This window comes from Crinia signifera, chromosome 7, assembly GCF_055691185.1.
Source record: "Crinia signifera chromosome 7, ASM5569118v1, whole genome shotgun sequence".
Lineage (NCBI taxonomy): Eukaryota > Metazoa > Chordata > Amphibia > Anura > Myobatrachidae > Crinia > Crinia signifera.
The window spans coordinates 99620990-99647834 of record NC_139223.1 but is presented as its reverse complement, the minus strand read 5'-3'; the positions used below and the strand labels follow the sequence as shown (position 1 = coordinate 99647834).

Here is a 26845-nt window from a genome sequence, read left to right as displayed (position 1 = left end):
AGACGCCCCCGTAGAGCAGCTGAGACCCCCCCCAAATGATTGATCCCGTATGGACCCCGCCACCAGACAATTTTGAGCCCCAGGTTCCTGAGTTTTTGGCCATCCCAGGAATCCAATTTGATTCAACAGGTCTCAGAGAAATTGACTTTTTCAAATTATTTTTCTCTGATGATTTTATAAATTTAATGGTGGACCAAAGTAATTTATATGCCCAGCAGTTTATTGCTCAAAACCCCACGTCATCATTTGCTAGGTGGACCCCTGTAGATGCAGTAGAGATGATGACGTTTTGGGGTCTGGTGTACACCCACAGGTTTAGGGTATATGAAGGGAAGGATTCAAGGATTGAACCGCCAGAATGCCCCCCCTCCCTCGTAGGTGTTAGTGGAAAAATTGTCTGGGATTTAGTGCACCCCTTCCTGGATAAAGGTTATCACCTCTATGTGGATAACTTTTACACTAGCATCCCCCTGTTTAAGGCCCTTGGTTCAAGAGGTACAGCAGCTTGCGGTACTGTGCGCAAGAACCAAAGAGGCCTCCCAAAAACGCACATTGCCCAAGTACTGAGAAGGGGTGAAAGCAGGGGAATATGCACCGAAAATATGTTGTTGGTCAAATATAAGGACAACAATTCACGGAGACAGTACCACCTCCGTCCCTGTACGAGGTACCAGTACCCACACCTCAAAACCGAATTGTATCCTAGATTACAATAAGTACATGGGCGGAGTGGATCTTTCAGATCAGGTACTGAAGCCGTACAGTGCCCTGCGGAAAACAAAAATCTGGTACAAGAAGCTGGCCGTGTATATCATCCAGATGGCACTGTATAACGCTTACGTGCTATTCCGTTCTACCAGCCAGAGGGGGACATTTATGCACTTTCAAGAGGAAGTCATAAAGGGCCTAATATTTGGGAACCAGCAGGCAGAGGGCCCCAGTACTTCTAGTACTGGCCCCTGTATTGTACCAGGGCAGCATTTTCCTAACGAAATCCCCTCCACTGCAAAAAAGGGCAGGACACAAAAAAGGTGCAAAGTTTGCTATAAAAAGGGAAGAAGAAAGGATACTATTTTCCACTGTGAAACTTGCCCCGACAAACCCGGCCTATGTATAAAGGAGTGTTTTAAAATATACCACACATCTATGGATTATTAGGTTCATCATTTCACCGTGCTTCGGGGGTCTTGCTAATGCCACATAGCACCCACCATTCATTCCACCAGAATCTGTGCTGCAAAATCCAAAAATCACTCCTTCCCTTCTGAGTCCTACCATGCACCCAACTGGTATTTTTTGGTCACATATGAGGCATTGCCATACTCGGGAGAAATTGAGGCACAGATTTTGGGGGTGCTTTTTCTCCTTCATACCTTATGAAAATGAAAAATTTTGAGCCAGAACTGCATTTTTGTGTAAAAAAATGTAATTTTTCATTTGCACAGCCCAGTTGTATCAAAATTGGTGAAATCCCTGGGGGTTTGAAATGTACACTATAGCCCTAGATGAATTCCCTGAGGGGTGTAGTTTGCAAAATGGGATCACTTGTAGGGGGGGTTCCACTATATTGGTGCTTCGGGGGTCTTGCTAATGCGACATAGCACCCACCAACATTCCACCAGAATCTGTGCTGCAAAATCCAAATATCACTCCTTCCCTTCTGAGTCCTGCCATGCACCCAAATGGTATTTTTTGGTCACATGTGAGGCATTGCCGTACTCGGGAGAAATTGGGGCACAGATTTTGGGGTGCTTTGTCTCCTTCATTCCTTGTGAAAATGAAAAATTTTGAGCCAGAACTGCATTTTTGTGTAAAAAATGTAATTTTTCATTTTCACTGCCCAGTTGTACCACAATTGGTGAAACCCCTGGGGGTTTGAAATGTACACTATAGCCCTAGATGAATTCCCTGAGGGGTGTAGTTTGCAAAATGGGGTCACTTGTAGGGGGGTTCCACTGTATTGGTGCTTCGGGGGTCTTGCTAATGCGACATAGCACCCACCAACATTCCACCAGAATCTGTGCTGCAAAATCCAAATATCACTCCTTCCCTTCTGAGTCCTGCCATGCACCCAAATGGTATTTTTTGGTCACATGTGAGGCATTGCCGTACTCGGGAGAAATTGGGGCACAGATTTTGGGGTGCTTGGTCTCCTTCATTCCTTGTGAAAATGAAAAATTTTGAGCCAGAACTGGATTTTTGTGTAAAAAATTTTATTTTTAATTTTCACTGCCCAGTTGTACCACAATTGGTGAAACCCCTGGGGGTTTGAAATGTGCACTATACCCCTAGTTGAATTTCCTGAGGGGTGTAGTTTGCAAAATGGGGTCACTTGTGGGGGGGGTTCCTAACTTTTAGCATCTTATGGTGCCTAGAAACCTACATGGTGCCTAAACAATAATCTCATAAAAAGGAGGCTCCAAAATCAAGTAGGTGCTCCTTCTATTATGAAGCCTGTGGTTTGGTCATCGTGCACACTAGGGCCACATATAGGATATTTATGAAAACAAAAGAATTGGGGGAATCAATTTTTAGTCACATCGCTCTAGTAAAATCTACTGTGTTCCTTAGAAAAATGTATTAAAATTGCAAATCTGCAAAAAAAATGAAATTTTGAAATTTCACCTACACTTTGTTTTAATTCCTGTGAAACACCTAAAGGGTTAACAAACTTCCAAAATGCTGTTTTGAATACTGTGAAGGGTGCAGTTTTTGAAATGGCATCATTTATGGGGGTGTCTCACATACAAATCCCTCAAAGTCACATCAGAACTGAACTGGTCCCTAAAAAAATCAGTGTTTGAAATTTTCTTGAAAATTTGAGAATTTGCTATTCATATTTTAAGCCTCCTAGTGTCCAAAAAAATTAAAAGGAGGTTGAAATAATGATGGAAACATAAAGTAGACATATGGTCTATGTTAGTTATTAACTATTTTGAGTGGTATGATTATTTGTCTCACAAGCAGAAAATTTAACATTTTGAAAATTGCTAAATTTTCCATTTTTTTACGACATTTTGGTATTTTTCACAAAAAAACACAGACTGTATCGACCCAAATTTACCACTAACTTGAAGTACAATGTGTCACGAGAAAACATCTCAAAATCACTGGGATAAGTAAAAGCAAAAAAAAGTTATCCCCACTTAAGTGATACATGTCAGATTTGAAAAAAAGGGCTCTGTCAGGAAGGCAAAAACAGGCTGCGGCGGGAAGGGGTTAATCACCTCTTACTTCAAATAAATATATTTCTAAAAACTATTTATATTTGCATTAATAAACCCATCACCAACGCATACAAATCTGACAGGCCCAAAAAATTATGAAAAACAATATACTCACCAAGCATGGATGTAAACATCAACTAAAATATGGAACAAAATTATAAAGTTAAACATATCTGTACAAGGTATACATTTTACCAACAACATTGGTCACCCAAAACAAGACACTACAAACATTAAAAACAGTGCAATTGCATTTTTACAAAATAGCCCATGGTGCCTATTGTGACCTTGTGAAACCACATTTATTACTTTAGATGTTTTTATTATGACTAAATAGTGGATGGTCTTTGCAACATTTAAACATGTACCTGAAGAAATGTGTAACCACAGAGTCCCGCAGGTGGTATCCCCTGATGTTTTCCGGGGTGCAGGATGGGGGGCAGGGCACCCTCTTGCGGCTCTGATGTTACCTCCCACTCATTAAAAGGGACATTATGCCGCACAGCGCTATTGTGAAAAAAACAACATACCGCCACAATCCTCGACACAATTTCAGGGGAGTACTGCAAGTCCCTACCAGTGCGGTGGAGCACACGAAAGCGACCCTTTAATAGGCCAATTGTGCGCTCCACCACTTGCCTGGTGGCAACATGCGCCCCATTGTATGCCTCCTGTGGTCCCGGTGTTGGGGAGCTGTACGGTGTGAGCAGCCAGGGTGTACATGGGTAACCGGAGTCCCCCAGAATCCACGCATCACGGCCTTCAAGCTCTTGGAGTCTTTGTCAAATCCCGGTTTGTCGGATAACATGAGAGTCATGGGCACTTCCGGGAAACTTCGAGTTGAAGGCGAGAATTTCCATGGATGGTCCACATACCACCATCACGTTGAATAAGTGGAACATTTTGCGGTCCCCATCACATTAGGGAAGCCAGCAATTTGATGGAATGCCTGCTGGCTCCTGTGAAGGGTCTTGTGCAAAAGACATGGCCATGATGTGCCCCTTGCGCCTAAACATGGCTGACATCACGCGCCTCAGGATTCTGCAGAAAGCATGCTGGGATATCCCAGCAAGTACTGCCACTACTTGCTGGAACGATCCTGAGGCGCAGAAATGCAACACCGCCAACAGCTGAGTGTGAGGCGGTATTTCCGTCCTGACCGATGATGATGATATTTCTAGAATCACATGTGGGGGTAACCGGTACCTAGTAAGTACTTCATCATCGGGCATCCCAAAGAGTGTCACCCGTGTGCGAAAGATTCTTGCACGTCCTGGCCTCCTTTGGCGACGATTGGGTGGAGCCGCAAGTGCCCTCAGCCCATGGACCATATACAGCAGTGGTAGCCAACCCTAGCCCTCGAGAGCTACCAACAGTTCACATTTTCCAGACAACCTAGCTGCTGCACAGCTGCACTCATTAATTACTGACATTTTAAAAGATACACAGATGGAGCTAATTAGCTCACTTGTGATTCTGTGAGGAGACCTGCAAAACATGCACTGTTGGTAGCTCTCGAGGACTAGGGTTGGCTACCCCAGATATACACCATTGCTGCTTCCGCAACCTAAAGAAAAATATTACAATAAAAAGGTACACCTAAGCAAAGAATAGGCCACAAAAAACTATAGTAGAGTACAGGTGATGGCCACCCGGTCAGCTCAAGAATATCCATAATGATCTACAAATATGAAAACATAGAACCTCAGACAACAAGTGCTATATCAATATATTTCTAACACACATGCTACACTTTACCAATAATTAACTAATATATTGAAAACATGTAGTTAGTACAAGCATGTATTCATATACATGGAGGTGGGTGATTTAACAATATAAAAGATTAAAGATGTCAAAGGGAGGCCAGGTAACATGATTGCTTTATGCAAACAATGATTTCCTGCACAAATAGAGTGTGATATGTTAAAACCTTTTGGAAAAATTATGAATCTAAAATTATAATTTGTACAAATATCGAAATTAAACATGTAGAAGCTTACCTTTCACCTGTCCACACTGCATATCTAGATTCACAAGTACATAGCATCAAGCCAGTATGTATCACAGGTAATTTGGATGAAATTAGTGATTACTATGTGTTGTGGAATGGCTTAGAATCTGGAATGGGTTAGTTACATTTGTTGTACCTATAATACAAGTGTTGCACATTACAATTCCCCAATCACATATTGTATGTATTAAAGGATAAATGTGCAGGGGCGAGATTTATTGTGTTGACCGTTTTTCCGAAAATGCGATTTTTGCTCAAATCGCCCTGTATCGCCGGTTTTTAAAAATCGCATTTTTGCTGCGAAATCGCATATTTAATGAGGTGTGTATTCCGGCATGAAAAGTGCGAGAAAGTGCGATGTAGGGCGATTTTCGGGATGAAAAGTGCGATTTTTTTAGTCATGAAAAGGTGCGATTTTGTTAAAATGTGCGATTTTGTGTTAAAAAAAAATAAAATAAAAATTGGCGTGAGGTCCCCCCTCCTGTACATAACCAGCCCCGGGCTCATTGAGCCGGACCTGGTTCCAAAAATACGGGGGACAAAAAGCGTAGGGGTCCCCCGTATTTCTGAAATCAGCCCCGGACTCTTGGACCGGTCCTGGTTCCAAAAATCTGGGGGTCCCCCGTATTTTGAAACCAGCACCGGGCTCCAACAGCCCGCAGTGTCTTGCCACAGCCGGGGGACACTTTTTACACAAGGTCCCCCGGCCGTACCATGAGCACCGTGGCTGGTCAGCCTTGGACGGGGTACCTGGAGAAGTGGGGACTCCCCCCAATAAAGGGGTCCCCCCCTCAGGCTTCACCCATCCAGGGCTGAAGCCCGGGGCTGTCACCGGCGTCCCTGGCCATTGGACGCTGGCCTGATATGGTTAAATTCACATTCTTAACATTGCTTAATACAGGAGAACTACAAGTGCCAGCAGACCTCCCCCGCATGCTGGGACTTGGAGAACCACAAGTCCCAGCATGCGGGGCATTAATGGGCCCGCTGGGACTTGTAGTCCACCTGTAAAAAGAATGTTAAAAGAAAACACACACACAGAAAAGTAAAACTTTATTACATACATACACACACACACACACACCTCACTTTTACACCGCTATACATACCGATCCAGGATCCAGCGCTGGTCTCTCTGCAGCAGAGCCGGACAGCCCGCACTGACAGCGGGCTGAACCGGCTTGCTCCGATGCAGCTAACAGCTTCTGTCGCAGGCTGAGAGCATGATTGGGCGATGCATCTCCATGGAGACGCATAGCTCAGCCCTGATTGGCTGAGCTATGTGTCTCCATGGAGACACATAAGCCGGAGACGCTCTCAGCCTGTGCCGCGCTGGGACAGCGCGACAGAAGCTGTTAGCTGCATCGGAGGAAGCCGGTTCAGCCCGCTGTCAGTGCGGGCTGTCCGGCTCTGCTGTAGAGAGACCAGCGCTGGATCCTGGATCGGTATGTATAGCGGTGTAAAAGTGAGGTGTGTGTGTATGTATGTAATAAAGTTTTACTTTTCTGTGTGTGTGTTTTCTTTTAACATTCTTTTTACAGGTGGACTACAAGTCCCAGCGGGCCCATTAATGCCCCGCATGCTGGGACTTGTGGTTCTCCAAGTCCCAGCATGCGGGGGAGGTCTGCTGGCACTTGTAGTTCTCCTGTATTAAGCAATGTTAAGAATGTGAATTTAACCATATCAGGCCGGCGTCCAATGGCCAGGGACGCCGGTGACAGCCCCGGGCTTCAGCCCTGGACGGGTGAAGCCTGGGGGGGGACCCCTTTATTGGGGGGGTCCCCACTCCTCCAGGTACCCCGTCCAAGGCTGACCAGCCACGGTGCTCATGGTACGGCCGGGGGACCTTGTGTAAAAAGTGTCCCCCGGCTGTGGCATGACACTGCGGGCTGTTGGAGCCCGGTGCTGGTTTCAAAATACGGGGGACCCCCAGATTTTTGGTCCCCCGTATTTTTGGAACCAGGACCGGTCCAAGAGTCCGGGGCTGGTTTCAAAAATATGGGGGACCCCTACGCTTTTTGTCCCCCGTATTTTTGGAACCAGGTCTGGCTCAATGAGCCCGGGGCTGGTTATGTACAGGAGGAGGGACCTCATGCCAATTTTTTTTTTTTTTTATTACTTTTACACATATTTAACCAAAGAACCATACACAGACCACAATGATCTGTGCATGGTTCTGACAAAATCGCCAGTCAGGATCAGGTCTATTTTTTTTTGGAACTTTAGACCATTTTTTTTGGCGATTTCCAAATTCGCATCTCATTAAAAATGCGAATTGTATCTTTTTCAATGGGGAAAACATCTGGATGCGAATTCCGGAGTTAAAAATAATCGCACTTTCAGAAAGTGCGATTTCGCGGCAAAAAGCGCGATTTAGCGGCAAAAAGTGTGATTTATGACGCAAATCGCCACCCATTAAGTAGTCGATTTGGGAAAAAATGAAAAAACGTCAGTTTTTGCGAAAAAAATCGCCAAAAACCCAACATCGATCTCTAATAAATGTCACCCCAGGTGTGCAATGATTAAATTCAAAGAATATGTATAGAAAATGCAACTCTAAAATTGACGCCTGTATTCTTTGGGAGGGGCGTGGCGTTTGCGCCGCAAAAGCCTAGTGCTATACGCTGCCGTACAGTACGCTGCCGCACGATACAATGCAGTACAGAACGCTGCGTGGGGGGGATGTACGCAAATTAGGAACATGAGTATATATAGGTGTGCTACAATAAGGATACTTTGCTGCTAACATGTCTGGATCAGAGTCGGAGAATGCAACTTCTGACCATGACCTCATCCTGGCTCAGCTGGAGTCCATAAAAGCCAATGTGCGTAGGAGGCCCAATGTGTCCCTCAGAAATGGCCAGCAAATGGGTAATGGTTCTGCAGGCTCATCTTCTGCAGGCGCATCTTCTGCCTCAGCAGAATCATTGGGAACATAGCAGGTGGTTTCCCAAGAGAGTAGCCAGGCCAGCACTTCGAGATCAGCAACTGGTAAGTGTGGCCGGAAGAGGACTACAGGGGAAATACCAACAAAGAACAAAGCATTCCAAGAGGAGGAACTACAAATACTGGTACCCCGTGCACGGGATTGGATTGAGTTGACACACAAGAGGTTGACACCCACATCGAAGGAGAAGATTTGGGACGATATCACTGCGGAGATTAATGCAGTTGCACCACAAATACGCGTGTAAAGAAAAGGCAAGTTTTACTGTGTACAGCACAGTTAGGCGTACTTATTACAAATACACATGTACATGTGCTAGCACACACATTGATATGAGAGTGAAAAGGTGTTTTTTGGGTACATTGTTTTTTCAAAGGTGACCTTTTATCAATGAGGACCAATATGCAAGACATCAATTAGCAAGCAAGTGTAGCTAAAAAGTGTGCGGTGTTGGCCCCACGATTAGCTATTTATGGTTTTATGTAATTCTTCATAATATACTGTACAAACCCCGCACAGTTAGGCCCATGCAGGGTATTGAAGCCATGGCCTCACTGCGGTGAGCCAGTAATGCTAACCATTACAACATCCCTACTGGCCCTAATTAAAGCAGTAAATATAAACAAACAAGATGATACGTCTAATTTTCAAAATTCTGACCATCGAACTGAAGTGTTAGAGGTGGTGTCGTTTGCACAGTGCAGCATTGAATGGGTGCCAAATTTCTATTTTCCTTAGTTATTGTGTGTAACCTCTTTCAGTGTACTATTGTATGAACTACAATATATAAATATTGCAATACAGGTAATGTGTTTATACAAAAGGTAGTTGCGAATGACAGCTCAGGTTGCTATGCGAAACCCACATTATTGCCATGTCACATATTCAAATATATAAGATGGCGACTGTGAATGTATAACAATATGCTCAATGGGCATGTAAAACGTGAGCATTTTTCATTGAGAAATAATTTAAAGTTATGTTGAATGAAGCATCATAAAAATAAAAAAATAAAAAAATCGGTTGGATATAACAATGCATGCAATTACAAACTCCAGGTAATGTAATAATTGTTAATCTTTGGTTGCAGGTGGCATGATTTCAAAAGCAACCTCAAGAAGAAACTGACCGCACGTTGGACACACAGCCAGACCACTGGGGCTGGCCCCATGCCATCCAGACTTAAGCTCACCTCCCTGGAGCAGTTGGCCGAGGCCTGCGTGGCTACAGAGGAGATCCAGGGAGTGAGCAACATGGATAGCGAGGCCCCAGTGGATGTATTCGTGGCTGAGCTTGAAGGTAAATTGTTAGCATGACATAACAACATTTTGATAAGTTTCAAGGAATGTGTTGTAATTTTACCTTTGTATTTCAGAGCCAGCTCCAACGTGCGGCAGTGACCTTCCTGAGGAAGCGATAGTGGCAGTGACATCCATGCCACAGTGCAGCAGACTCCACCAGCCACACAGGGTGTTGGAGTGTGGACGCAGCTGCTGAATACGTTTCTGCAGCAGGGAGAGGCAGCAGCAGAGCGGCAGAGTAGGCCCCAGGAGGTCATGAAAGCTATTGTCGACACGCAAAAGGCAATAGCTGGCAGCCAGCAGGCAATATCTGGCAGCCCGCAGGCCATTGCCAGAGGCGTAGGGAGGGCGGAGCCACCGGAGCTCAAGTTCCGGGTGCCAATTGGTCGAATGGCGCCGCCGACCCGCCCCCCCCTCCGCAAATGATCCCAGTCTGCAAGTGTTACGCAAGCAGCTGCATTACTATACTAACGGGCAGCGTGCGCAGCGCCGGCGGCTGCCCTGCGCCTGCCGCCAAGTGTCACGGACGGTGAGGCCGGGCGGCGGGCTGACACTCCGACATGTCCTCTCCTCTCTCTGAATTGCTGCTGCTGCTCGGTCCGAGCGGGCGGCTTCCGGGCAGCGCAGCACTGTACAGACCCTCCCAGAGTCAGTGTCACCTGCGTACAGACCCTCCCAGAGTCAGTGTCACCTCCTCCCTGACTACAGCAGCGCGTCATCAGCCTGGAGGAGGAGAAGGTGTTTTGCTGCCGCCCGTGCCTGTGCCCCTAACTTATTCAAGGTGGATTTTTTTTTCCCACAGTTAAATTATGTTGTTACAATAAACATAGGGGGGTGGGGGGCCCTGCTGTGCTGTATTTATCTTTATATGTATATATAGTTATTTACAGCATGTTATATAGCGCAGCAGATTCCGTCAGTGTCTTATATAGCGCAGCAGATTCCGTCAGTGTCTTATATAGCGCAGCAGATTCCGTTACAGCATCTTATATAGCGCAGCAGATTCCGGTACTGTGTCTTATATAGCGCAGCAGATTACGTTACAGCGTCTTATATAGCGCAGCAGATTCCGTTACAGCGTCTTATATAGCGCAGCAGATTCCGTTACAGTATCTTATATAGTGCAGCAGATTCCGTTACAGCGTCTTATATAGCGCAGCAGATTCCGTTACAGCGTCTTATATAGCGCAGCAGATTCCGTTACAGTATCTTATATAGTGCAGCAGATTCCATTACAGCGTCTTATATAGCGCAGCAGATTCCGTTACAGCGTCTTATATAGCGCAGCAGATTCCGTTACAGTATCTTATACAGTGCAGCAGATTCCGTTACAGCATCTTATATAGCGCAGCAGATTCCGTTACAGCACTTTATATAGCGCAGAATATTCCGTTACAGAGTCTTATATAGCGCAGCAGATTCCGTTACAGCGTCTTATATAGCGCAGCAGATTCCGTTACAGCGTCTTATATAGCGAAGCAGATTCCGTTACAGTGTCTTATATAGTGCAGCAGATTTTCCGTTACAGTATCTTATATAGTGCAGCAGATTCCATTACAGCGTCTTATATAGCGCAGCAGATTCCGTTACAGCACCTTATATAGCGCAGCAGATTCCGTTACAGCGTCTTATATAGCGCAGCAGATTCCGTTACAGCGTCTTATATAGCGAAGCAGATTCCGTTACAGTGTCTTATATAGTGCAGCAGATTTTCCGTTACAGTATCTTATATAGTGCAGCAGATTCCATTACAGCGTCTTATATAGCGCAGCAGATTACGTTACAGCGTCTTATATAGCGAAGCAGATTCCGTTACAGTGTCTTATATAGTGCAGCAGATTTTCCGTTACAGTATCTTATATAGTGCAGCAGATTCCATTACAGCGTCTTATATAGCGCAGCAGATTACGTTACAGCACCTTATATAGCGCAGCAGATTCCGTTACAGCGTCTTATATAGCGCAGCAGATTCCGTTACAGCACTTTATATAGCGCAGAATATTCCGTTACAGAGTCTTATATAGTGCAGCAGATTCCGTTACAGGTTGTTATATAGCGCACCAGATTCCGTTACAGGTTGTTATACAATATAGTGCAGCAGATTCCGTTACAGCGTCTTATATAGCGCAGCAGATTCCATTACAGCACCTTATATAGTATAGCAGATTCCATTACAGCATCTTATATAGCGCAGCAGATTCCGTTACAGCACCTTATATAGCGCGGCAGATTCCGTTACAGTGTCTTATATACGCAGCAGATTCCGTTACAGTGTCTTATATAGCGCAGCAGATTCCGTTACAGCGTCTTATATAGCGCAGCAGATTCCATTACAGTGTCTTATATAGGGCAGCAGATTCCGTTACTGTGTTTTTTTAAGTTTCTTTCTTTTCAAATGTAACATGTCAACACATGTTAGCCAAGCCCCCAATTCATTACCGGGGGGGGGGGGGGGGCCGCGAAATATGCCCTTGCTCCGGGCACCATGTCGCCTAGCTACACCGCTGGTCATTGCTGAGCAAGCTGTTTGGCAAAATGACCTGCTGGTGCGCCAAAATGACCTCCTCCGCCATAATGTGCTTGTGGCGGAGTTAATATCCACCAATAGGGCCCTATTATCTGTCGCTTCTGCTGCTGATCCACCATCAGCACTCCCTGCTGCCGGAAGGGAAACACCAACATCCCCTTCCACAGCAGCTGCTCCCCCCAACCCACCAGCACAATGTGCCCGTGGACGAAGAGCTGCTGCACGTGGCCAGGCCCCTACCAGGGCCAAACGTGCCCACAAATAATGTGGCATCCGCATTAATCTCCGCCCTTATGTTGTCCCAAATCTTTTCTTTTGCTGTGTGTCAGCTTCGGCTGTGCAATCCAATCCCGTGCAAAGGGTACCCACATTTGGTGGACCTTCTCTTGGAATATTTTGCTTTGTTCCCCTGTTGCCCCCTGTCTGGTTCCATTACTGGCTGCTGGTCTCGAAGTGTTGTTCCTATAATTTCTTGTGAAGCCACTTGATGTGTTCCTAATGATTCTGCTGTGGCTATGTGTAAAATTTTATACACACTTTATTATTTACCCTTATGTTCCCATGTGAAAAGTAACATGGGGAAACAATGTTATGTGTTATTATTTATTAAATATTTTTTATCTCACACATGTGTGCTGTTTCAGATTAATGTAATAGGCAGATTTGCATTTAGCTTTGGTTTACAGAGTTATGTCCATTGCTTGCAGTGTAAATGTGGGTCAGATACCAACAATACTGTTGTGTTTGCAGCATATACAGGGCCGGCGCTACCCACTCAGCAGCTCATGCAAAGCAGGGAGGCACCATGCTGAAAAGGTGCTGTCTCCCTCCCTGCTCTGCTAAACCCTCACTGTCCCTGCCTCCTGCACAGGGATTTGCTGCCTGCACCGCAAGTGCACACAGCCTGCATGCCACCCACAGTGCCTGTCTGACAGCGGGCGGCAGTATGGAGAAGCTGAGCACTGTCCTCCTCCTGAAACCTGCCCCCTCTTCCTCACGGACATTTGCGCTGAGGCATGTAGCGCTCTCTGTGAATGCCTGGATGACATGTCATGTCCGGATCCGCCCCCTACCCATTGCTCCCTGCGCCTGTCAGCTGTCAATCAAATGACGAACAGGCAGCAGCGCCGCCCTTCCTTCCCTCTTCTCAGTGTGCTGTGCCAGTGCCAGTGCCACTACCAGTCTTCAACACTCTGGCCCCACTATCTCCTCCCCTCTTCTTCCATCTTTACATACTTTTTGTACTGCTTTTGGATCACATCGCACATACATTGCATGCATGCCGTGTGATGCGATCTAGCCCATAACATATGTGATTCTCGCAGCATGTATGGGCACCTTTAGTGCCTGAAAAAAAATTTGCGGACACAGCACTGAGATGGTGTATGCATACATGTACATGCAAAGGAGATCCTCCATAGGATCGCATGTTGCATACGCTCCCACCATCGGGCTGCAGCTTGTTGCAATGGCAATGTGAAAGGGCACAAAATGTATGGTTTGCAGGAGGGCACCGGACACCCTAGCACCGGCCCTGAGCATATATTCTAGTATTTTGTAATGGCCCATTTAGCCAGCAATGCTTCCATTTGAACCTGTGAAAGGAGTTTAATCACTAATGACTAGATGAGTGGATTGTAATGTGGTCAGCTGCGAGTGTTTAAGGTGCAGCCGTACTAATTGCGCGGTCCAAATGCCTAGCGCATGAACCATTGCCTTCCGAGAACTGAAACTTGCTTATTGACACCGCAAATTTCTGCCGTGTTGGTTCACTTGCACTGGGTGTCCAGTCCGAATGCACGCCTACCACTGTTCGTGCACTCCCACGTGTACGCCCAGTTTTGCCCACTTTGAAACCGCGCCCTTGTGTACGCCCACATGACGCTCATATTTCCCGAGAGAGTTCGGTGCACATTTGTAGACGGTATTGGTGAGAACGAGTGCGAAGACACTGCATTGCACATTGCGTTGCTTGTGCATGCGCAGGTAGCTACCAATCGCCCTCCGAAAGAATTCGGAATGGACCGCACCAACCCATAGTAGGTAGGGCTGAATAAAGACTTGCGTCACTTCAGCTGTCACAGGACAGGTCCTTTAGCCCACTTGGATTTAGACCTAACCATTTAGAAAGCTGGATGCTGGTGTCCTCACTTCCAGTTCCAGTATGAACGGAAGTGTCCCACCGTTTCAGAAAAGATGTAAAATCCTGGAATTCATTTTTTTTGGGTGGGGTGGCGGGTGGTGTTGAGCAGTGGAGGCTCGTACCTTTTGGTAGTAATGTGATGCAGCTCCCCTGCCACCGCCTCTGCTCCTCCTGGTCCCTGCAGCGTTCCCGGCACCTGTGCTATGATTACAGGCACCGAGACTGGCGCATGTGCAGTACAAACCTCTGTACAGTGCATGCAGCCAGCTTCTATAGGCTGTTTCGGCAACAGCCCATAGAAGAGGGAATCATGGTCCCGGCACCTGTTTAATACAGATGACAGGCACCGGGACCGGCGCCTGTGCAGTACCAATGTAGTACGTGCATGCGCAATCTTTGTATTTCGCTCGCCAAGATACCGATATAGGAAGTCTCTGCCAGTCACAGTGAAGCCAGTGCAGTCTCACAGACTGCATCTGGCTTCATTACAGTGGCAGATTTTACCTGGGGGGGGGCTGCAGCCCATAATTAAAACCCACCATTATTTATACGGCAGACTTGGCTCAACACAGGAATTATACGGCAAAGATGATGGCACCCCTGAAGTTAAAAAAAAAAAGCAAAAATTTTTTTTATTCTCCGTCTAATAAAAGGGCAGCTCCCCGGGAACTATACTGCTGATTTTAGCCCAGAAATTAAATGACACACTTGGCTCACCCCAGGAATTAAATGACACGCTTGACTCACCCCTCGACAAATAGAGCATACTTAATAAAGGGGAAGAAGCAAGGTTGGAAAAAGGGGGCCTCAAACGGATCCTCGCTTGCTTTGCTCACCACACTTCGGGCATGGTGGCTTCGCTCGCCACCTGATTACTAAAGGCTTAAAAATGCTTCAGATTTTTGAAAAAGTGCTCACTAACTGCCCAGCCACAATTGAGAAAAACCATGGTCTTAGGTAGACTACACCAATTCAGATTTATGCTCTCCTAGTAATGCCCACTTACTCTTTAAACAGTCAAGTCTCAAGGTCCTCTTCTCCTCCCAGTGCTCAACTCCCTGGTATATTTTTCATTACTTTTAACTATCATCTGCCCATCAACCTCTCCTCCCTCTCGGTCCTTGACTTTTGCAACCCACTTCATATCTAAAATTCACTCCTTTCCCCAGCACCCCACCCACTCCTTTCCCAGCTTTCCCCGACATCTTACCAACTCTGACTTCCTTTTCCCACTGTATAGATATCACCACAAAGACATCGCATCAATGCTACTAGGCTGTGTACACTCGCACCCATGGGTTTCCCATTCACTACATACAGCTGTATGTGAAGAAGCAGTCATGGCCCTCATGCAGTCTCACTACACCGTTCTAACTCCCCCTTGACCCTATTACCCCCATCCCCCCATTTGCTAACCTTAACCAAAAACAACAAATTATAAAAAGGATTTGCCAATCCAGTATAAAATCCTTCCACTTCATATAATAAATGATCTCTCTTCCAGCGTAAATGTAGATTTAGAGTCTGGGGACACTTACCTCTTGCTGCACCCCATCCACACCACGTGTCACTTGCTGGTCTGTTTCGTACTTATTCAACAATTTCATGAATCTCTGGAGAACATTACTTTGTAGCTATGTGGAAATAAACCAATTAATATATAAAGCTGTCAATTTCTGGCAAGGACAATTAAAACTTGTTTATCATGGGATTCCTATAGCTAACATAGAAACAGAGTTTGATGGCAGATAAGAACCACTTGGCCCATCTAGTCTGCCCTTTTTTAAAACATGTTTCCTCAAACCATATTTGGTCCTTATTCTTTTGTAAGGATATCAATATGCCTATCCCAAGCATGTTTACATTTTTCCCTTCTCTGCTCTAAGGTATACATATTAAGATCTATTAGTCTTTCCTGGTACATTTTGTGATGAAGGCCATAAACCATTTCAGTTGCCCTTCTTTGTACAGTCTAATGTATTTATATCCTTCTGGAGATATGGCCTCCAGAACTAAACACAGTACTCTGGATGAGGTTGTACCAATGACCTATACAGTGGCATTTTTACTTCTTTCTTTCTACTGCCGATACCTCTCCCTATGAAACCAAGCATCTTACTTGCCTTCTGCATTGCATTGTTACATTGCCTACCTGCCTTTAAGTTCCCTGAAATAGTGACACCTAGATCCCTCTCTTCCGCTCTTCCTCTGTAGTTTCCATTATAATGCTATTTATACTGTATTTAGTCTTTGGAATTTTGAGACCCAAGTGCATGATTTTGCAATTTTTGGCATTAAACTGTAGTTGACTATTCCTCTAATCTACCTAGATCATCAATCATTTGTTTTACTCCTCCTGGTGTGTCTACCCTGTTGCATACCTTTGTGTCATCTGCAAAAGGCACAGAGGAAAAATCTAGCAACCAACCCTGAATAGGGGAGGTAACTATGGGGAGCGCTAGGTATGAGAGGATATCTCAGCCTCTGATAAAATAACAGGTTAGTGAAACCTGTATAATTGAGTAACAAAACAAAAATGGATAGCAGTGCTCTGTGCCCAGAAAATGAAAAGTAAATTGGATGATCTGTACAAATATTTATTAATAACACATCAAAGTTAATATATTCTAAAACCAGAACAGGCTAAAACAATTGATTATAAACAATGCCCATGTCCACAGTAAAGCAGAAAATCTGAAGGGAGAGTCTGTTCCTAGTACACCCAAATTTTGTAAACAGATTAGGATAGTTACCACTTCTGGCAAAATGATAAAGTATTTGTCGATACACCGTCCATAAGTCCAAGTGGCCAGCCCAAATTACCAAAGTCCACTGGCAAATTGAAGTATGGGTGGTGTGAAGACATGGATTCTCTGATCACTCAGGTAAACAGTTTAGCAACATGGCAAAAGCCCTTTATTATATATATATATATACATACATACATATATACACACATACATACATACATACATACACACACACACACACACACACACACACACACACACACACACACACACACACACACACACACACACACCGTGCACTACAACAGTCACAATTACCAGCCAGGAAGGTATCTTACTTACTAGTCCCCACAGTAGTATATGATTACCGGTGCTTGCGTTCCTTTGCTACACAAGCTGGCAGTATTTTTGAGTCCCCTGGCTTGGGATACCAGCTCACACAGCGCCCTGAAATGTCCACACTGACGGCACCGCAATGCCTAGTCCGCTTCTGTCTGTCAGAAGTCCAACTCTCTCTCTGCACCTCCTGTGCTGATCTCTGGGGCCTTCACACTCCCTCCCCAACACTGTATTCCCTGGGAACCCCACTTCCATCACCTCTGGTGCATCTGGACAGTGGCTTGCTTCCCCCTCCTCCACCCACAAAGTGCGAAACTGCTGAGTTACCTCCAAACCTGGGACCTCTGAAATTCTCTGGAACGCGGGCAAGTCTTCCGTAACGGCCTCACTGTACATGCCAGGAAATTCCAGCACTTTAATCTCTATGTGGCCTCTAGTGGTCCTGTCCTGAGTACCGTATTTATCGGCGTATAACACGCACTTTTTTCCCCCTGAAAACAGGGGGAAAAGATGGGTGCGTGTTATACGCCGATATGCGTGCTATACGGCGGTAATTTCATATAATAGGTGCGCGCCAGTGATGTCCAGGTGTGCACCACTGGCGCAGCACCTCTACCCCACACCTCCGATCAGCTCCAGCCCCCCCCCTGTCCCTGTGCTCCGGCGATCGGAGCTTCCCCGATCCCCCCGGCCCGCCTGTCACTTTACAGTGACGTCGGCGGCAGGCTCGGGTAATGTCGGCCAGGCTCGGGGGGACTCGGAAGCGCTCAGGCACCCGAGTCCTCCCGAGCCGCGAACATCCCCCAGCCTGCCGCCGACGTCACTGCTAAATGTGACAGGCGGCTAGGAAGGGGGAGAGAGGCAGCAGGGAAGCTCCGGCGTACTAACGCCGGAGCGGAGGCGAGGGGGGGGCGGGCTGCTTCTAACCTTCTGTGGTGGGTTTTGCTGGGGCAGGATAAACCTGCCCTGGTAGGTTTGTCCTGCCCCAGCACAACCCACCACCCAAGGGGTTAAAGCTCCTCCCTGCACAGTGACTCCTTCCTCCCTGGCTACAGCAGCGTCTGTAAAAAAAAAAAAGTTTTTATTTAGAAATTTAACTTTTTTTCCTGAGATTTCCCTTTTAAAATGAAGGTGCGTGTTATACGCCTGTGCGTGTTATACGCCGATAAATACGGTAGCTTCTTCACTCATGACAGAGAAAAGTGGTAACAGGTGGTGCCTCCTGACACCCACCTGGATGTGTGAGTCTCCGTTATCTTTCAAAGCCTCAGTCCACTCGGCCATATCCAACGGAATGTGTTCTGACGCTACTACTTCTTCCACTGGGATGAGACGGGGTTGCCAGCAGCACCCTTGGGCATCCCCCTGATCGATGACAGCCTCCACCAGACTAGCACACTGGGCAGCTGGTTCGAGTGTCATTGGTAGACTAGACTTCACCTGCAGGGGTAGGACCCCGACGCTTACAGACTCCTTGGTACCCATGACACCGACCTCTTCTTGGTACTGGCATTCATTCACCATTTCCTCCCATGCTAACTGTTGGCAAACGATACCTCGCAGCTCACACTCGGAAACCAACTCTTCTCGGTTCATCCTCTTTAGTTGGTCCACTGGTCCCACTGGCAGCGACTCAACTATATTCTGTATAGCCAAGGGCATGGCAGATGCGCAACACATCTGCTCCTCAGATATTCCTTGTACAGGGTAGTGCAGGGAAGCATTCTCTGCACTTATCTGTACTGTAGGACCCAGACATCCCTGTCTCCTGTGGGGGTCCAACACATCCCGCTTCATGGTCTGTTCATGCCACCTTAGAGTAGATTCTATCAACAGATTGCTTGAGCTCTCCATCCTCTGACCCAGTTGCTGGCCTTGCGACTCTTCTCCATAGGAAACTTCAACCTTCATGTTGTGTTGCTGGCACCTTCCCTGAGGTACCTTCTGATGGGCCAGGGGGGTCTGTAGAATGGTAGCTGCTGGTGCAGCAGTTTGCACTGTGTAAGTGTTACCCGCATCCGATCATCAGGCGTTGCATCATCTCCCAGCACCTCTAGCCGGGCCTGTAATACCTCTGGGGTCCTTTCAAACTGTTCTCTAACATTTCCCTCTCCAAGGGATTTCAAGCGGGGGTGCACTGACCCTCGGGATCTCACCTCCGATCCTCCGCTCTCGCTGCGGTTCTTGGCATCGAATGTCCCGGCTGCAGGTCTCAACCATTTCATCATGTATTCCTCCTCGTCCGACTCCTCATCATCATAACAAGGGTGTTCTTGATCCCATAGCACCAATTTTGCAATTAGGGATCCTTTTACATCCATAGCATTCCTCTTAATGCCTCTTGCTCGGCAGATTACCTGTAGGGCACGCTTGTTCAGGCTTTTGTAGGCTTCTGTTCCTGCCTCCATACTGCTGGCAGTCCAAACGTACTGTGACATTTCTCACAACTTTTCAGCAAGATACCTGGCTACTGTGTGCCAAACTGTTTACAAGGCTCTTAGGTGTCCTCCGCTGACACCTCGCCTAACCTTACCCAGGGTACACTGGGACTGAGTGATCTTGTATAGCAAAGTGAAGTTTAAAGGCCCCAACGTAGAGAGTTTTTATAAAACAACGTTTGCCGATTTAAAAATTCTCTGAAGAATCAAGCTAGACAACACTAAAAAGAAATCCAGATTGAATCTTAATCAAAGAGTAATGAAGGCCCATAAAAACCTCATCTCAGACAATACTATTGTAATCAAGGAGGCCGATTAAGGGGGTGGCCTCATAATACAAAATAGGGAAGACTATATTACAGAGGACACCAGACAACCTCTTATTTTACAATAAATTATAAAAAGATCCAACTGTAACCTTTTTGGCTGAACTGTCTTTGCTCCTTGACCAGGCACAGGCCGACAGCCATATCCAGGAGGAATCTAAATTTTTATTTCCCTTGCATCCAGTTGTGCCCATATATTACCACCTCCCAAAGATTCACAAATCCCTCACGTCACCCCTGGGCAGACCTATTATTTGTGTTATTGATTCACTTACTTCTAATTTATCTTACTTTGTTGATTCTTTTTTGCAACCTCGAGTATCCACTCTCAGGCCCCATATTAAAGATACCACCTCCTTCCTGAGAGTCATTGAAGACTGATTGGAAGGATTCATACCATTTCCTCACACTAGACGTGACAAGTCTTTACTCTACTCTAATATTCCGCATGATCTGGGATGTCAAGTAATAGAGAATAGATTGAATCAAGATGGGGACCTGGGAGTGGAACTCCAACAATTTATATTGGACTGTATTTCATTCATACTTCACCACAATTATTTCCTATTTCAAAGCACTTTTTATTTACAGACCATGGGTACTGTCATGGGGACCAGGTTTGCGCCGAGTTACGCCAACCTCTATATGGGTGAATTAGAAGAACTCCTCAAGATTGTCACACAAAAAAATCATATAAAAGAAGTAGGAATGCCAGCTTATCTCCATTTCCAGAGTGAACATTACCCCCTTGGAAAAGGAGTATTCCCAATGGGCAGTTCATTCGCCTTATGAGAAATTGCTCCTCCCTACAGGACTTTGAACAACAGGCAGCTTCTATGGCCACCTCAAAATCAAACAACAAGGGTACCCATCCCCTCTGGTGGACAATGCCCTTCTATAGGCCACATCCTCTGACAGGACATTACTTTTGAAACCCAAGAAGTCACCACATAAAAAGAATACAGATCAAGATGTAGGGGTGCAGGTCATATGACCATGACTACCAATGAGAAACGGCAGTTGCCGTGGATATGGAAACGAATACCTCCATTCTAGGTTTTGTTTTTATTACAATAAACGTTTAAATAATCTGCATTTTAGTTTTCTGGATATGCATTCATGCCTGGTTCTATATGAAGGTCTGCCTCTTGCTCTAGGATATTATTATTCTATGGTGTTGACATAATTGAATGATCTATGATGATTGATTGTGTTAGGAGTCCCAGTGGACTGCAAGACTGATTGAAATATACTTGCTGGAGGAACAGACAAACGGAGGCAGGATTGATGAAACTCACTACATTATCAGGATAATCAATCAGGAACAGGTAAAGGCATCAGAACTCAGGTACAGGAACAAGGTAACATGACTCGGGTACAGGAACAAGGTAACAGGCAAGCTACAGCATTACAGACATGGCTGAGAAAGCCATCACTGGCCCTGAGCTCAGGGCAAATGCAGTTTTTAAACCAGAGCAGACCAATCGCTGCAGCACACAGAGACAGGCCCCTTAATGATCAATATGTGCTGCAGCTGGGAATGGCATTCCGAGAGCAGCCCAGTCCAGCTGATTACACCAGCTGGAACTGCTATCAGAAACCACAGTTCTGGAGACACAAGGAGGATTACTATTCGCACAGGACCCTCATGAGTTAGAGGATTATGGGTGGACCCCTAATAGTACATTAACTATCCAGTTACAGATACTGTGGGGGGTGTGCTACCACTGGACATCAAAAATGACACATATGACACAAGAAGAAAAAGTATGTCCTATGTGGTGCACCTACTAGGACTCACACGAATAAAAATTAACTTTTATTTCACAATTTAAGAAAGCAAAATATAAAAAAACACACAAACAAAACATATATAGTTACATAGTTACATAGTAGGTAAGGCTGAAAAAAGACTTGCGTCCATCTAGTTCAACCTGGTATAGATATCCATTGCTGATTTGGTAGGTTCTGATATTTTACAGACAGATTATATTTCTTATTTGTACCCAAGGATGTTTTTCTCCAGTAAATGTTTGTCCAACTTTGCCTTGAACGCATTTAATGAGCCAGCCATTACCACCTCTCTGGGAAGAGAGTTCCAGAGTTTGACTGTTCTGACCGTAAAGAAATTCTTTCTACTAGCTGAATGAAATCTTTTTTCTACTAATCTATACTCATGTCCTCGTGTCCTAAAAACCACCACACAACTATCACCTCTGTGCACCTCCACACAGGGAATTCAGCCAATAAGACACTATAATATTAAATTCAATTGCTACAAGAAGTGTCAGCTACCCACCTCTGTACCTTTATATATTAAAACACAGTCATAACTTTGTGTGGAGCCAGTGAGCCTCCGTTTTTTAAACACATAGCGTATATGTTTTGTTTGTGTGTTTTTATATTTCGCTTTCTTAAATTGTGAAATAAAAGTTAATTTTTATTCGTGTGAGTCCTAGTAGGTGCACCACATAAGGACATTTTTCTTCTTGTGTCATAGAAACCACAGTTCTGCAGGCAGAAACCAACAGCAGCACCTCTGGCCACACAGAGGTACTGCAAGGTGAATATAACAACAGCAGCACCTCTGTGCAACCAGAGGCACCGCAGACCAAACAAGACATAAATGGCAGTCCTGACAGATTGTTTGGTCATGTGACCTTAATGCTTCAGATATATACCGACACATGCCCACAAGCACTATACCTTTGCTAAAGCTGTCAGGAGTGGCGAAATGAGTCAGGTAGTGCTGCCCACCCTCCACCTACTCACTTGGGATCGTAGTCCGGACCAGCCCTACAGGATTCCTGACAATTGTCTTTCCATTTGGGAGGCCTTTGAATTCATCATTTGGTGCACCAGTGTGTCTCCCTCTTGCTATACAAGACCCACCCATCCTTCAATTTGCTAGTGGACTTCGGTAATTTGTGGCAACCTTAAGCCGACCACTTGGACTTATGGATGGGGTCTCTACAAATACTTCATCATTTTTCCAGGAGTGGTAACTATCCTAATCTGTTTACAAAATTTGAGCATACTAGAACGGACTCTCCCTTCAGATTTGCTGCTTTACAGTGGACATGGGCATGGTTTATAATCAATTGTTTTAGAATATATTACCTTTGATGTGTTATTAATAAATATTTGTACAGATCATCCAATTTACTTTTCATTTTCTGGGCCAATATCCCACAGAGCGCTGCTATCCATTTATTTTTGTTGTTTTGTTCCCTCAATTCCATTTGCAATATCACCAATAAAGATATTAAAAAGCACTGGTCCAAGTACAGATCCCTGTGGTACTCCACTTGTAACCTTTCCCTCCTTTGACTGTACTCTGTTTACTACAACTCTGTTTTCTGTCCTGCAACCAACATCTTATCCATTAAACCATCTTAGAATCCAATCCCAAACTTTCAAGTTTATTTAACAGTCTGCGATGTGGGACAGTGTCAAAAGCCTTACTAAAGTCTAGATGAGCTTCATTTACAGCCCCAACTTGATCTATTACTTTAGTCACCCAGACAAAAAAATTCAATAAGATAAGATGTGTTTGTCATTACTGTATCTTCCCCCAGTAAACCCATGCTGTTTCGGATCCTGTAAGTTGCAGGTTTTGAGATATTCTACAACTCTTTGTTTTAAGAGTGTTTCCATCAATTTCCCTACTACTGATGTAAGGCTCACTGGTCCATAGTTGCTTATGGCCCTTATTCAGATCTGATCGCAGTACAAATTTGTTCTCAAAATGGGCAAAACCATGTGCACTGCAGGTGGGGCAGATGTAACATGTATAGAGAGAGTTAGATTTGGGTGGGGTGTGTTGAAATTGAAATATAAATTGCAGTGTAAAAATAATGCAGCCAGTATTTATCCTGCACAAAATAACTCCCCCAAATCTAACTCTCTCTATACAGGTTACATCTGCTCCACATGTAGTGCACATGGTGTTGCCCATTTTGAGAACAAATATGTACTTCGATCAGATCTGAATAAGGGCCTATATCTTCCTTGCTTAAAACTTTTGTGCAATGGGACTACATTCGCTGTTTTCCAGTCCTCTGGGATTACTCCAGTAGCTAGTGACTGTTTGAATAATTCTGTTAATGGTTTTACCAGCTCCCATTTAAGCTCTTTTAGTATCCTTGGATGCATCCCATCTGGCCCCAATTGATTTATCCACTTTCAGTTTTGAGAGTTCTGTTAGGATTTTTTCCTCTGTGAATCTGTTTTTTCCCTAATTTTTCTGACTATAATAATTGCAACTTAACTGTGGCCTCTTCCCCTCTCTTTCAGCAGTGAATACGGAGCAGAAATAATTATTAATATGATCTGCTATTACATTATCCCCATCAAGAAAATTTCCACTCTCTGGGCCTTATTCAGATCTGAGCTCAGTACACATTTGTTCAGAAAATGGGCAAAATCATGTGCACTGCAGGGGGAGCAGATGTAACATGTATAGAGAGAGTTAGATTTGTGTGAGTTATTTTGTTTCTGTGCAGCGTAAATACTGGCTGTATTATTCTTACACTGCAATTTAGATGCAAAAGAGAAAAGAGAAAGTACTCTCTATTTTTGGGGGCACGCTTTTAAATTTAAAACTTAACGTTTAATTATAGTTTCATTAAGATAAAGTTAGACATGACAAGACAGACATACAAAAAACATGTACAATTCTTGAGACTCAAAAAATGACCGAGTTCTCTATTAATTATTGAGGTACCACAATATATGAAGTGGACCGCGAATATTTATTATTGTGGTAAAATACCTTATTTTGCACCGAAATTTTTAGTTTTTAGGTCATTATTATTTTCTATTGACAGGAAGATTTTTGATATACGGAGAAAAAAGGGGGGAAAGGGAAAAGAGAAAGAAAGAAAAAAAGAAGAAGGGAGGAGAGAGGAAAAAAAGGGAAAAGAGGGAGGAAGGAGGAGGGGAAGGGTCAAAGAAGATAATAAATAAATAGTTGGGCTGTAATTCCCTCTCTGTTAGAGTGGGCGACTCCCTGATTAGTCGCCCACTCTAACAGAGAGGGAATTACAGCCCAACTATTTAACACCCTTATCTGCAACTGTCGCATGGTAAGACTCGCTCAATTGCACAGTCTGGTTTAGCCAGACATACAGAGCAATCAGCAGCAGTCACCGTGATCACAATCAAACTGCAGGGGTGTACTGACACTTAATTTGTTCTTATCAATCTCTTCTTCTCACTTCCCTTCTTCTTTGACCCTTCCCCTCCTCCTTCCTCCCTCTTTTCCCTTTTTTTCCTCTCTCCTCCCTTCTTCTTTTTTTCTTTCTTTCTCTTTTCCCTTTCCCCCCTTTTTTCTCCGTATATCAAAAATCTTCCTGTCAATAGAAAATAATAATGACCTAAAAACTAAAAATTTCGGTGCAAAATAAGGTATTTTACCACAATAATAAATATTCGCGGTCCACTTCATATATTGTGGTACCTCAATAATTAATAGAGAACTCGGTCATTTTTTGAGTCTCAAGAATTGTACATGTTTTTTGTATGTCTGTCTTGTCATGTCTAACTTTATCTTAATGAAACTATAATTAAACGTTAAGTTTTAAATTTAAAAGCGTGCCCCCAAAAATAGAGAGTACTTTCTCTTTTCTCTTTTGCATCATTTCTTACTCTCAGGGGAGCACCTCCACAATATTTATCAATGTACAACGCATATTAGACAATATAAAATAGTGGATCATCTTATATAATTATATCTGATACATATCCCATATACCTAAAAGTGGTACTGGTGCACAGGTTTTCTTTCCCAATCTACCTTTCCCCATGTTGTAACTGCAATTTAGATATCAGTTTCAGCCAGGGGCGGATTGGCCATTATATCGACCGGGAACTTTCCCGGGAGGCCAACGGTAGTGAGGCCGAAATATGTGCATGCAGCGCAAACAACTAAACAAGAACCGACAAATGTACAGCTCAGCTCACATCCGGCCAGGCTGACTGCTCAGCGGTACGCGGCGTCACTGGCAGGCTCAGCCTCAGCCCAGTCCCCGTGTGGCCTCGCCTCCTCCGACTGTCCCTGTGGCTGCAGTCGGAGTGGAGATTCTTCCCAGAGTGGCCCCGCTTCCTCCCGCCCACTGTTCTCCTTTCAGGCTCTCTCTGTGCGGCGCTGCTGTCCACTGCCCCACCTCCTCGAGTCCTCTATGGTTGTTGTTCCATCAACCACATTGATCGGTGCCCTGCTACTGTATGCGGGACTCGGAGAACAGCGTGCGGGAGGAGGTGGGGCCGCAGGGGGCACTGGGTCGGCGACTCGAGAGGACTCGGGAGGCAGAGCTTGGAGAGAGAACAGCGGGCGGGAGGAGGTGTGCTTGGCTGGGACTGGACGCAGGGTCGCAGATTCCTGTGTGAAGGTGTCACTGCCGCCCCCTGCAGCGAGACCACCAACGTGCCAGTGAGACTATGGAGCTGGGAGCAGGATTGGGAGCAGTGCCAGTGCCCCATCGGAAGAAGCGGCAAACTGAGGCCCGCCCCGGAGTAGTGGCTGATTGAAGTCACCACCCCTGGTAAGGCGGTGCCTGTGTGACTGTGAATGTGGAGTGGGGGATTAATATATATGGGGGGGTTGCTGAGTCGAAGTATATATATGATTAGATGGATATAAGAGAGGCAGTGTATATTTGCATATATAAGGATGAGAGTGGAGGTAGGTGCATGTATGTATATATGAGACCATCAGTGTATGTATGAGAGCAGCAGTGTATGCAGGGGCGGATCCAGGATAAAATGACAGGGGGGGCACCATGATAAAAGAGGGTTTAGGTAGGTGAAGGGCGGTGTTAGTGGTGCCAGTG

The 26845-nt window shown here is 45.1% G+C and overlaps 1 protein-coding gene across 1 annotated transcript in view; it reads right to left on the bottom strand.

The window, feature by feature from the left end:
* Window positions 1-26845, bottom strand: part of LOC146020419 (CD63 antigen-like) — a 132213-nt gene that overhangs the window by 58335 nt on the left and 47033 nt on the right. Inside the window, exon 4 of the mRNA XM_083153540.1 lies at window positions 15698-15793. Within this exon, the coding sequence (XP_083009666.1) occupies window positions 15698-15793 (96 nt within the window). The remainder of the gene's footprint in view (window positions 1-15697; window positions 15794-26845) is intronic.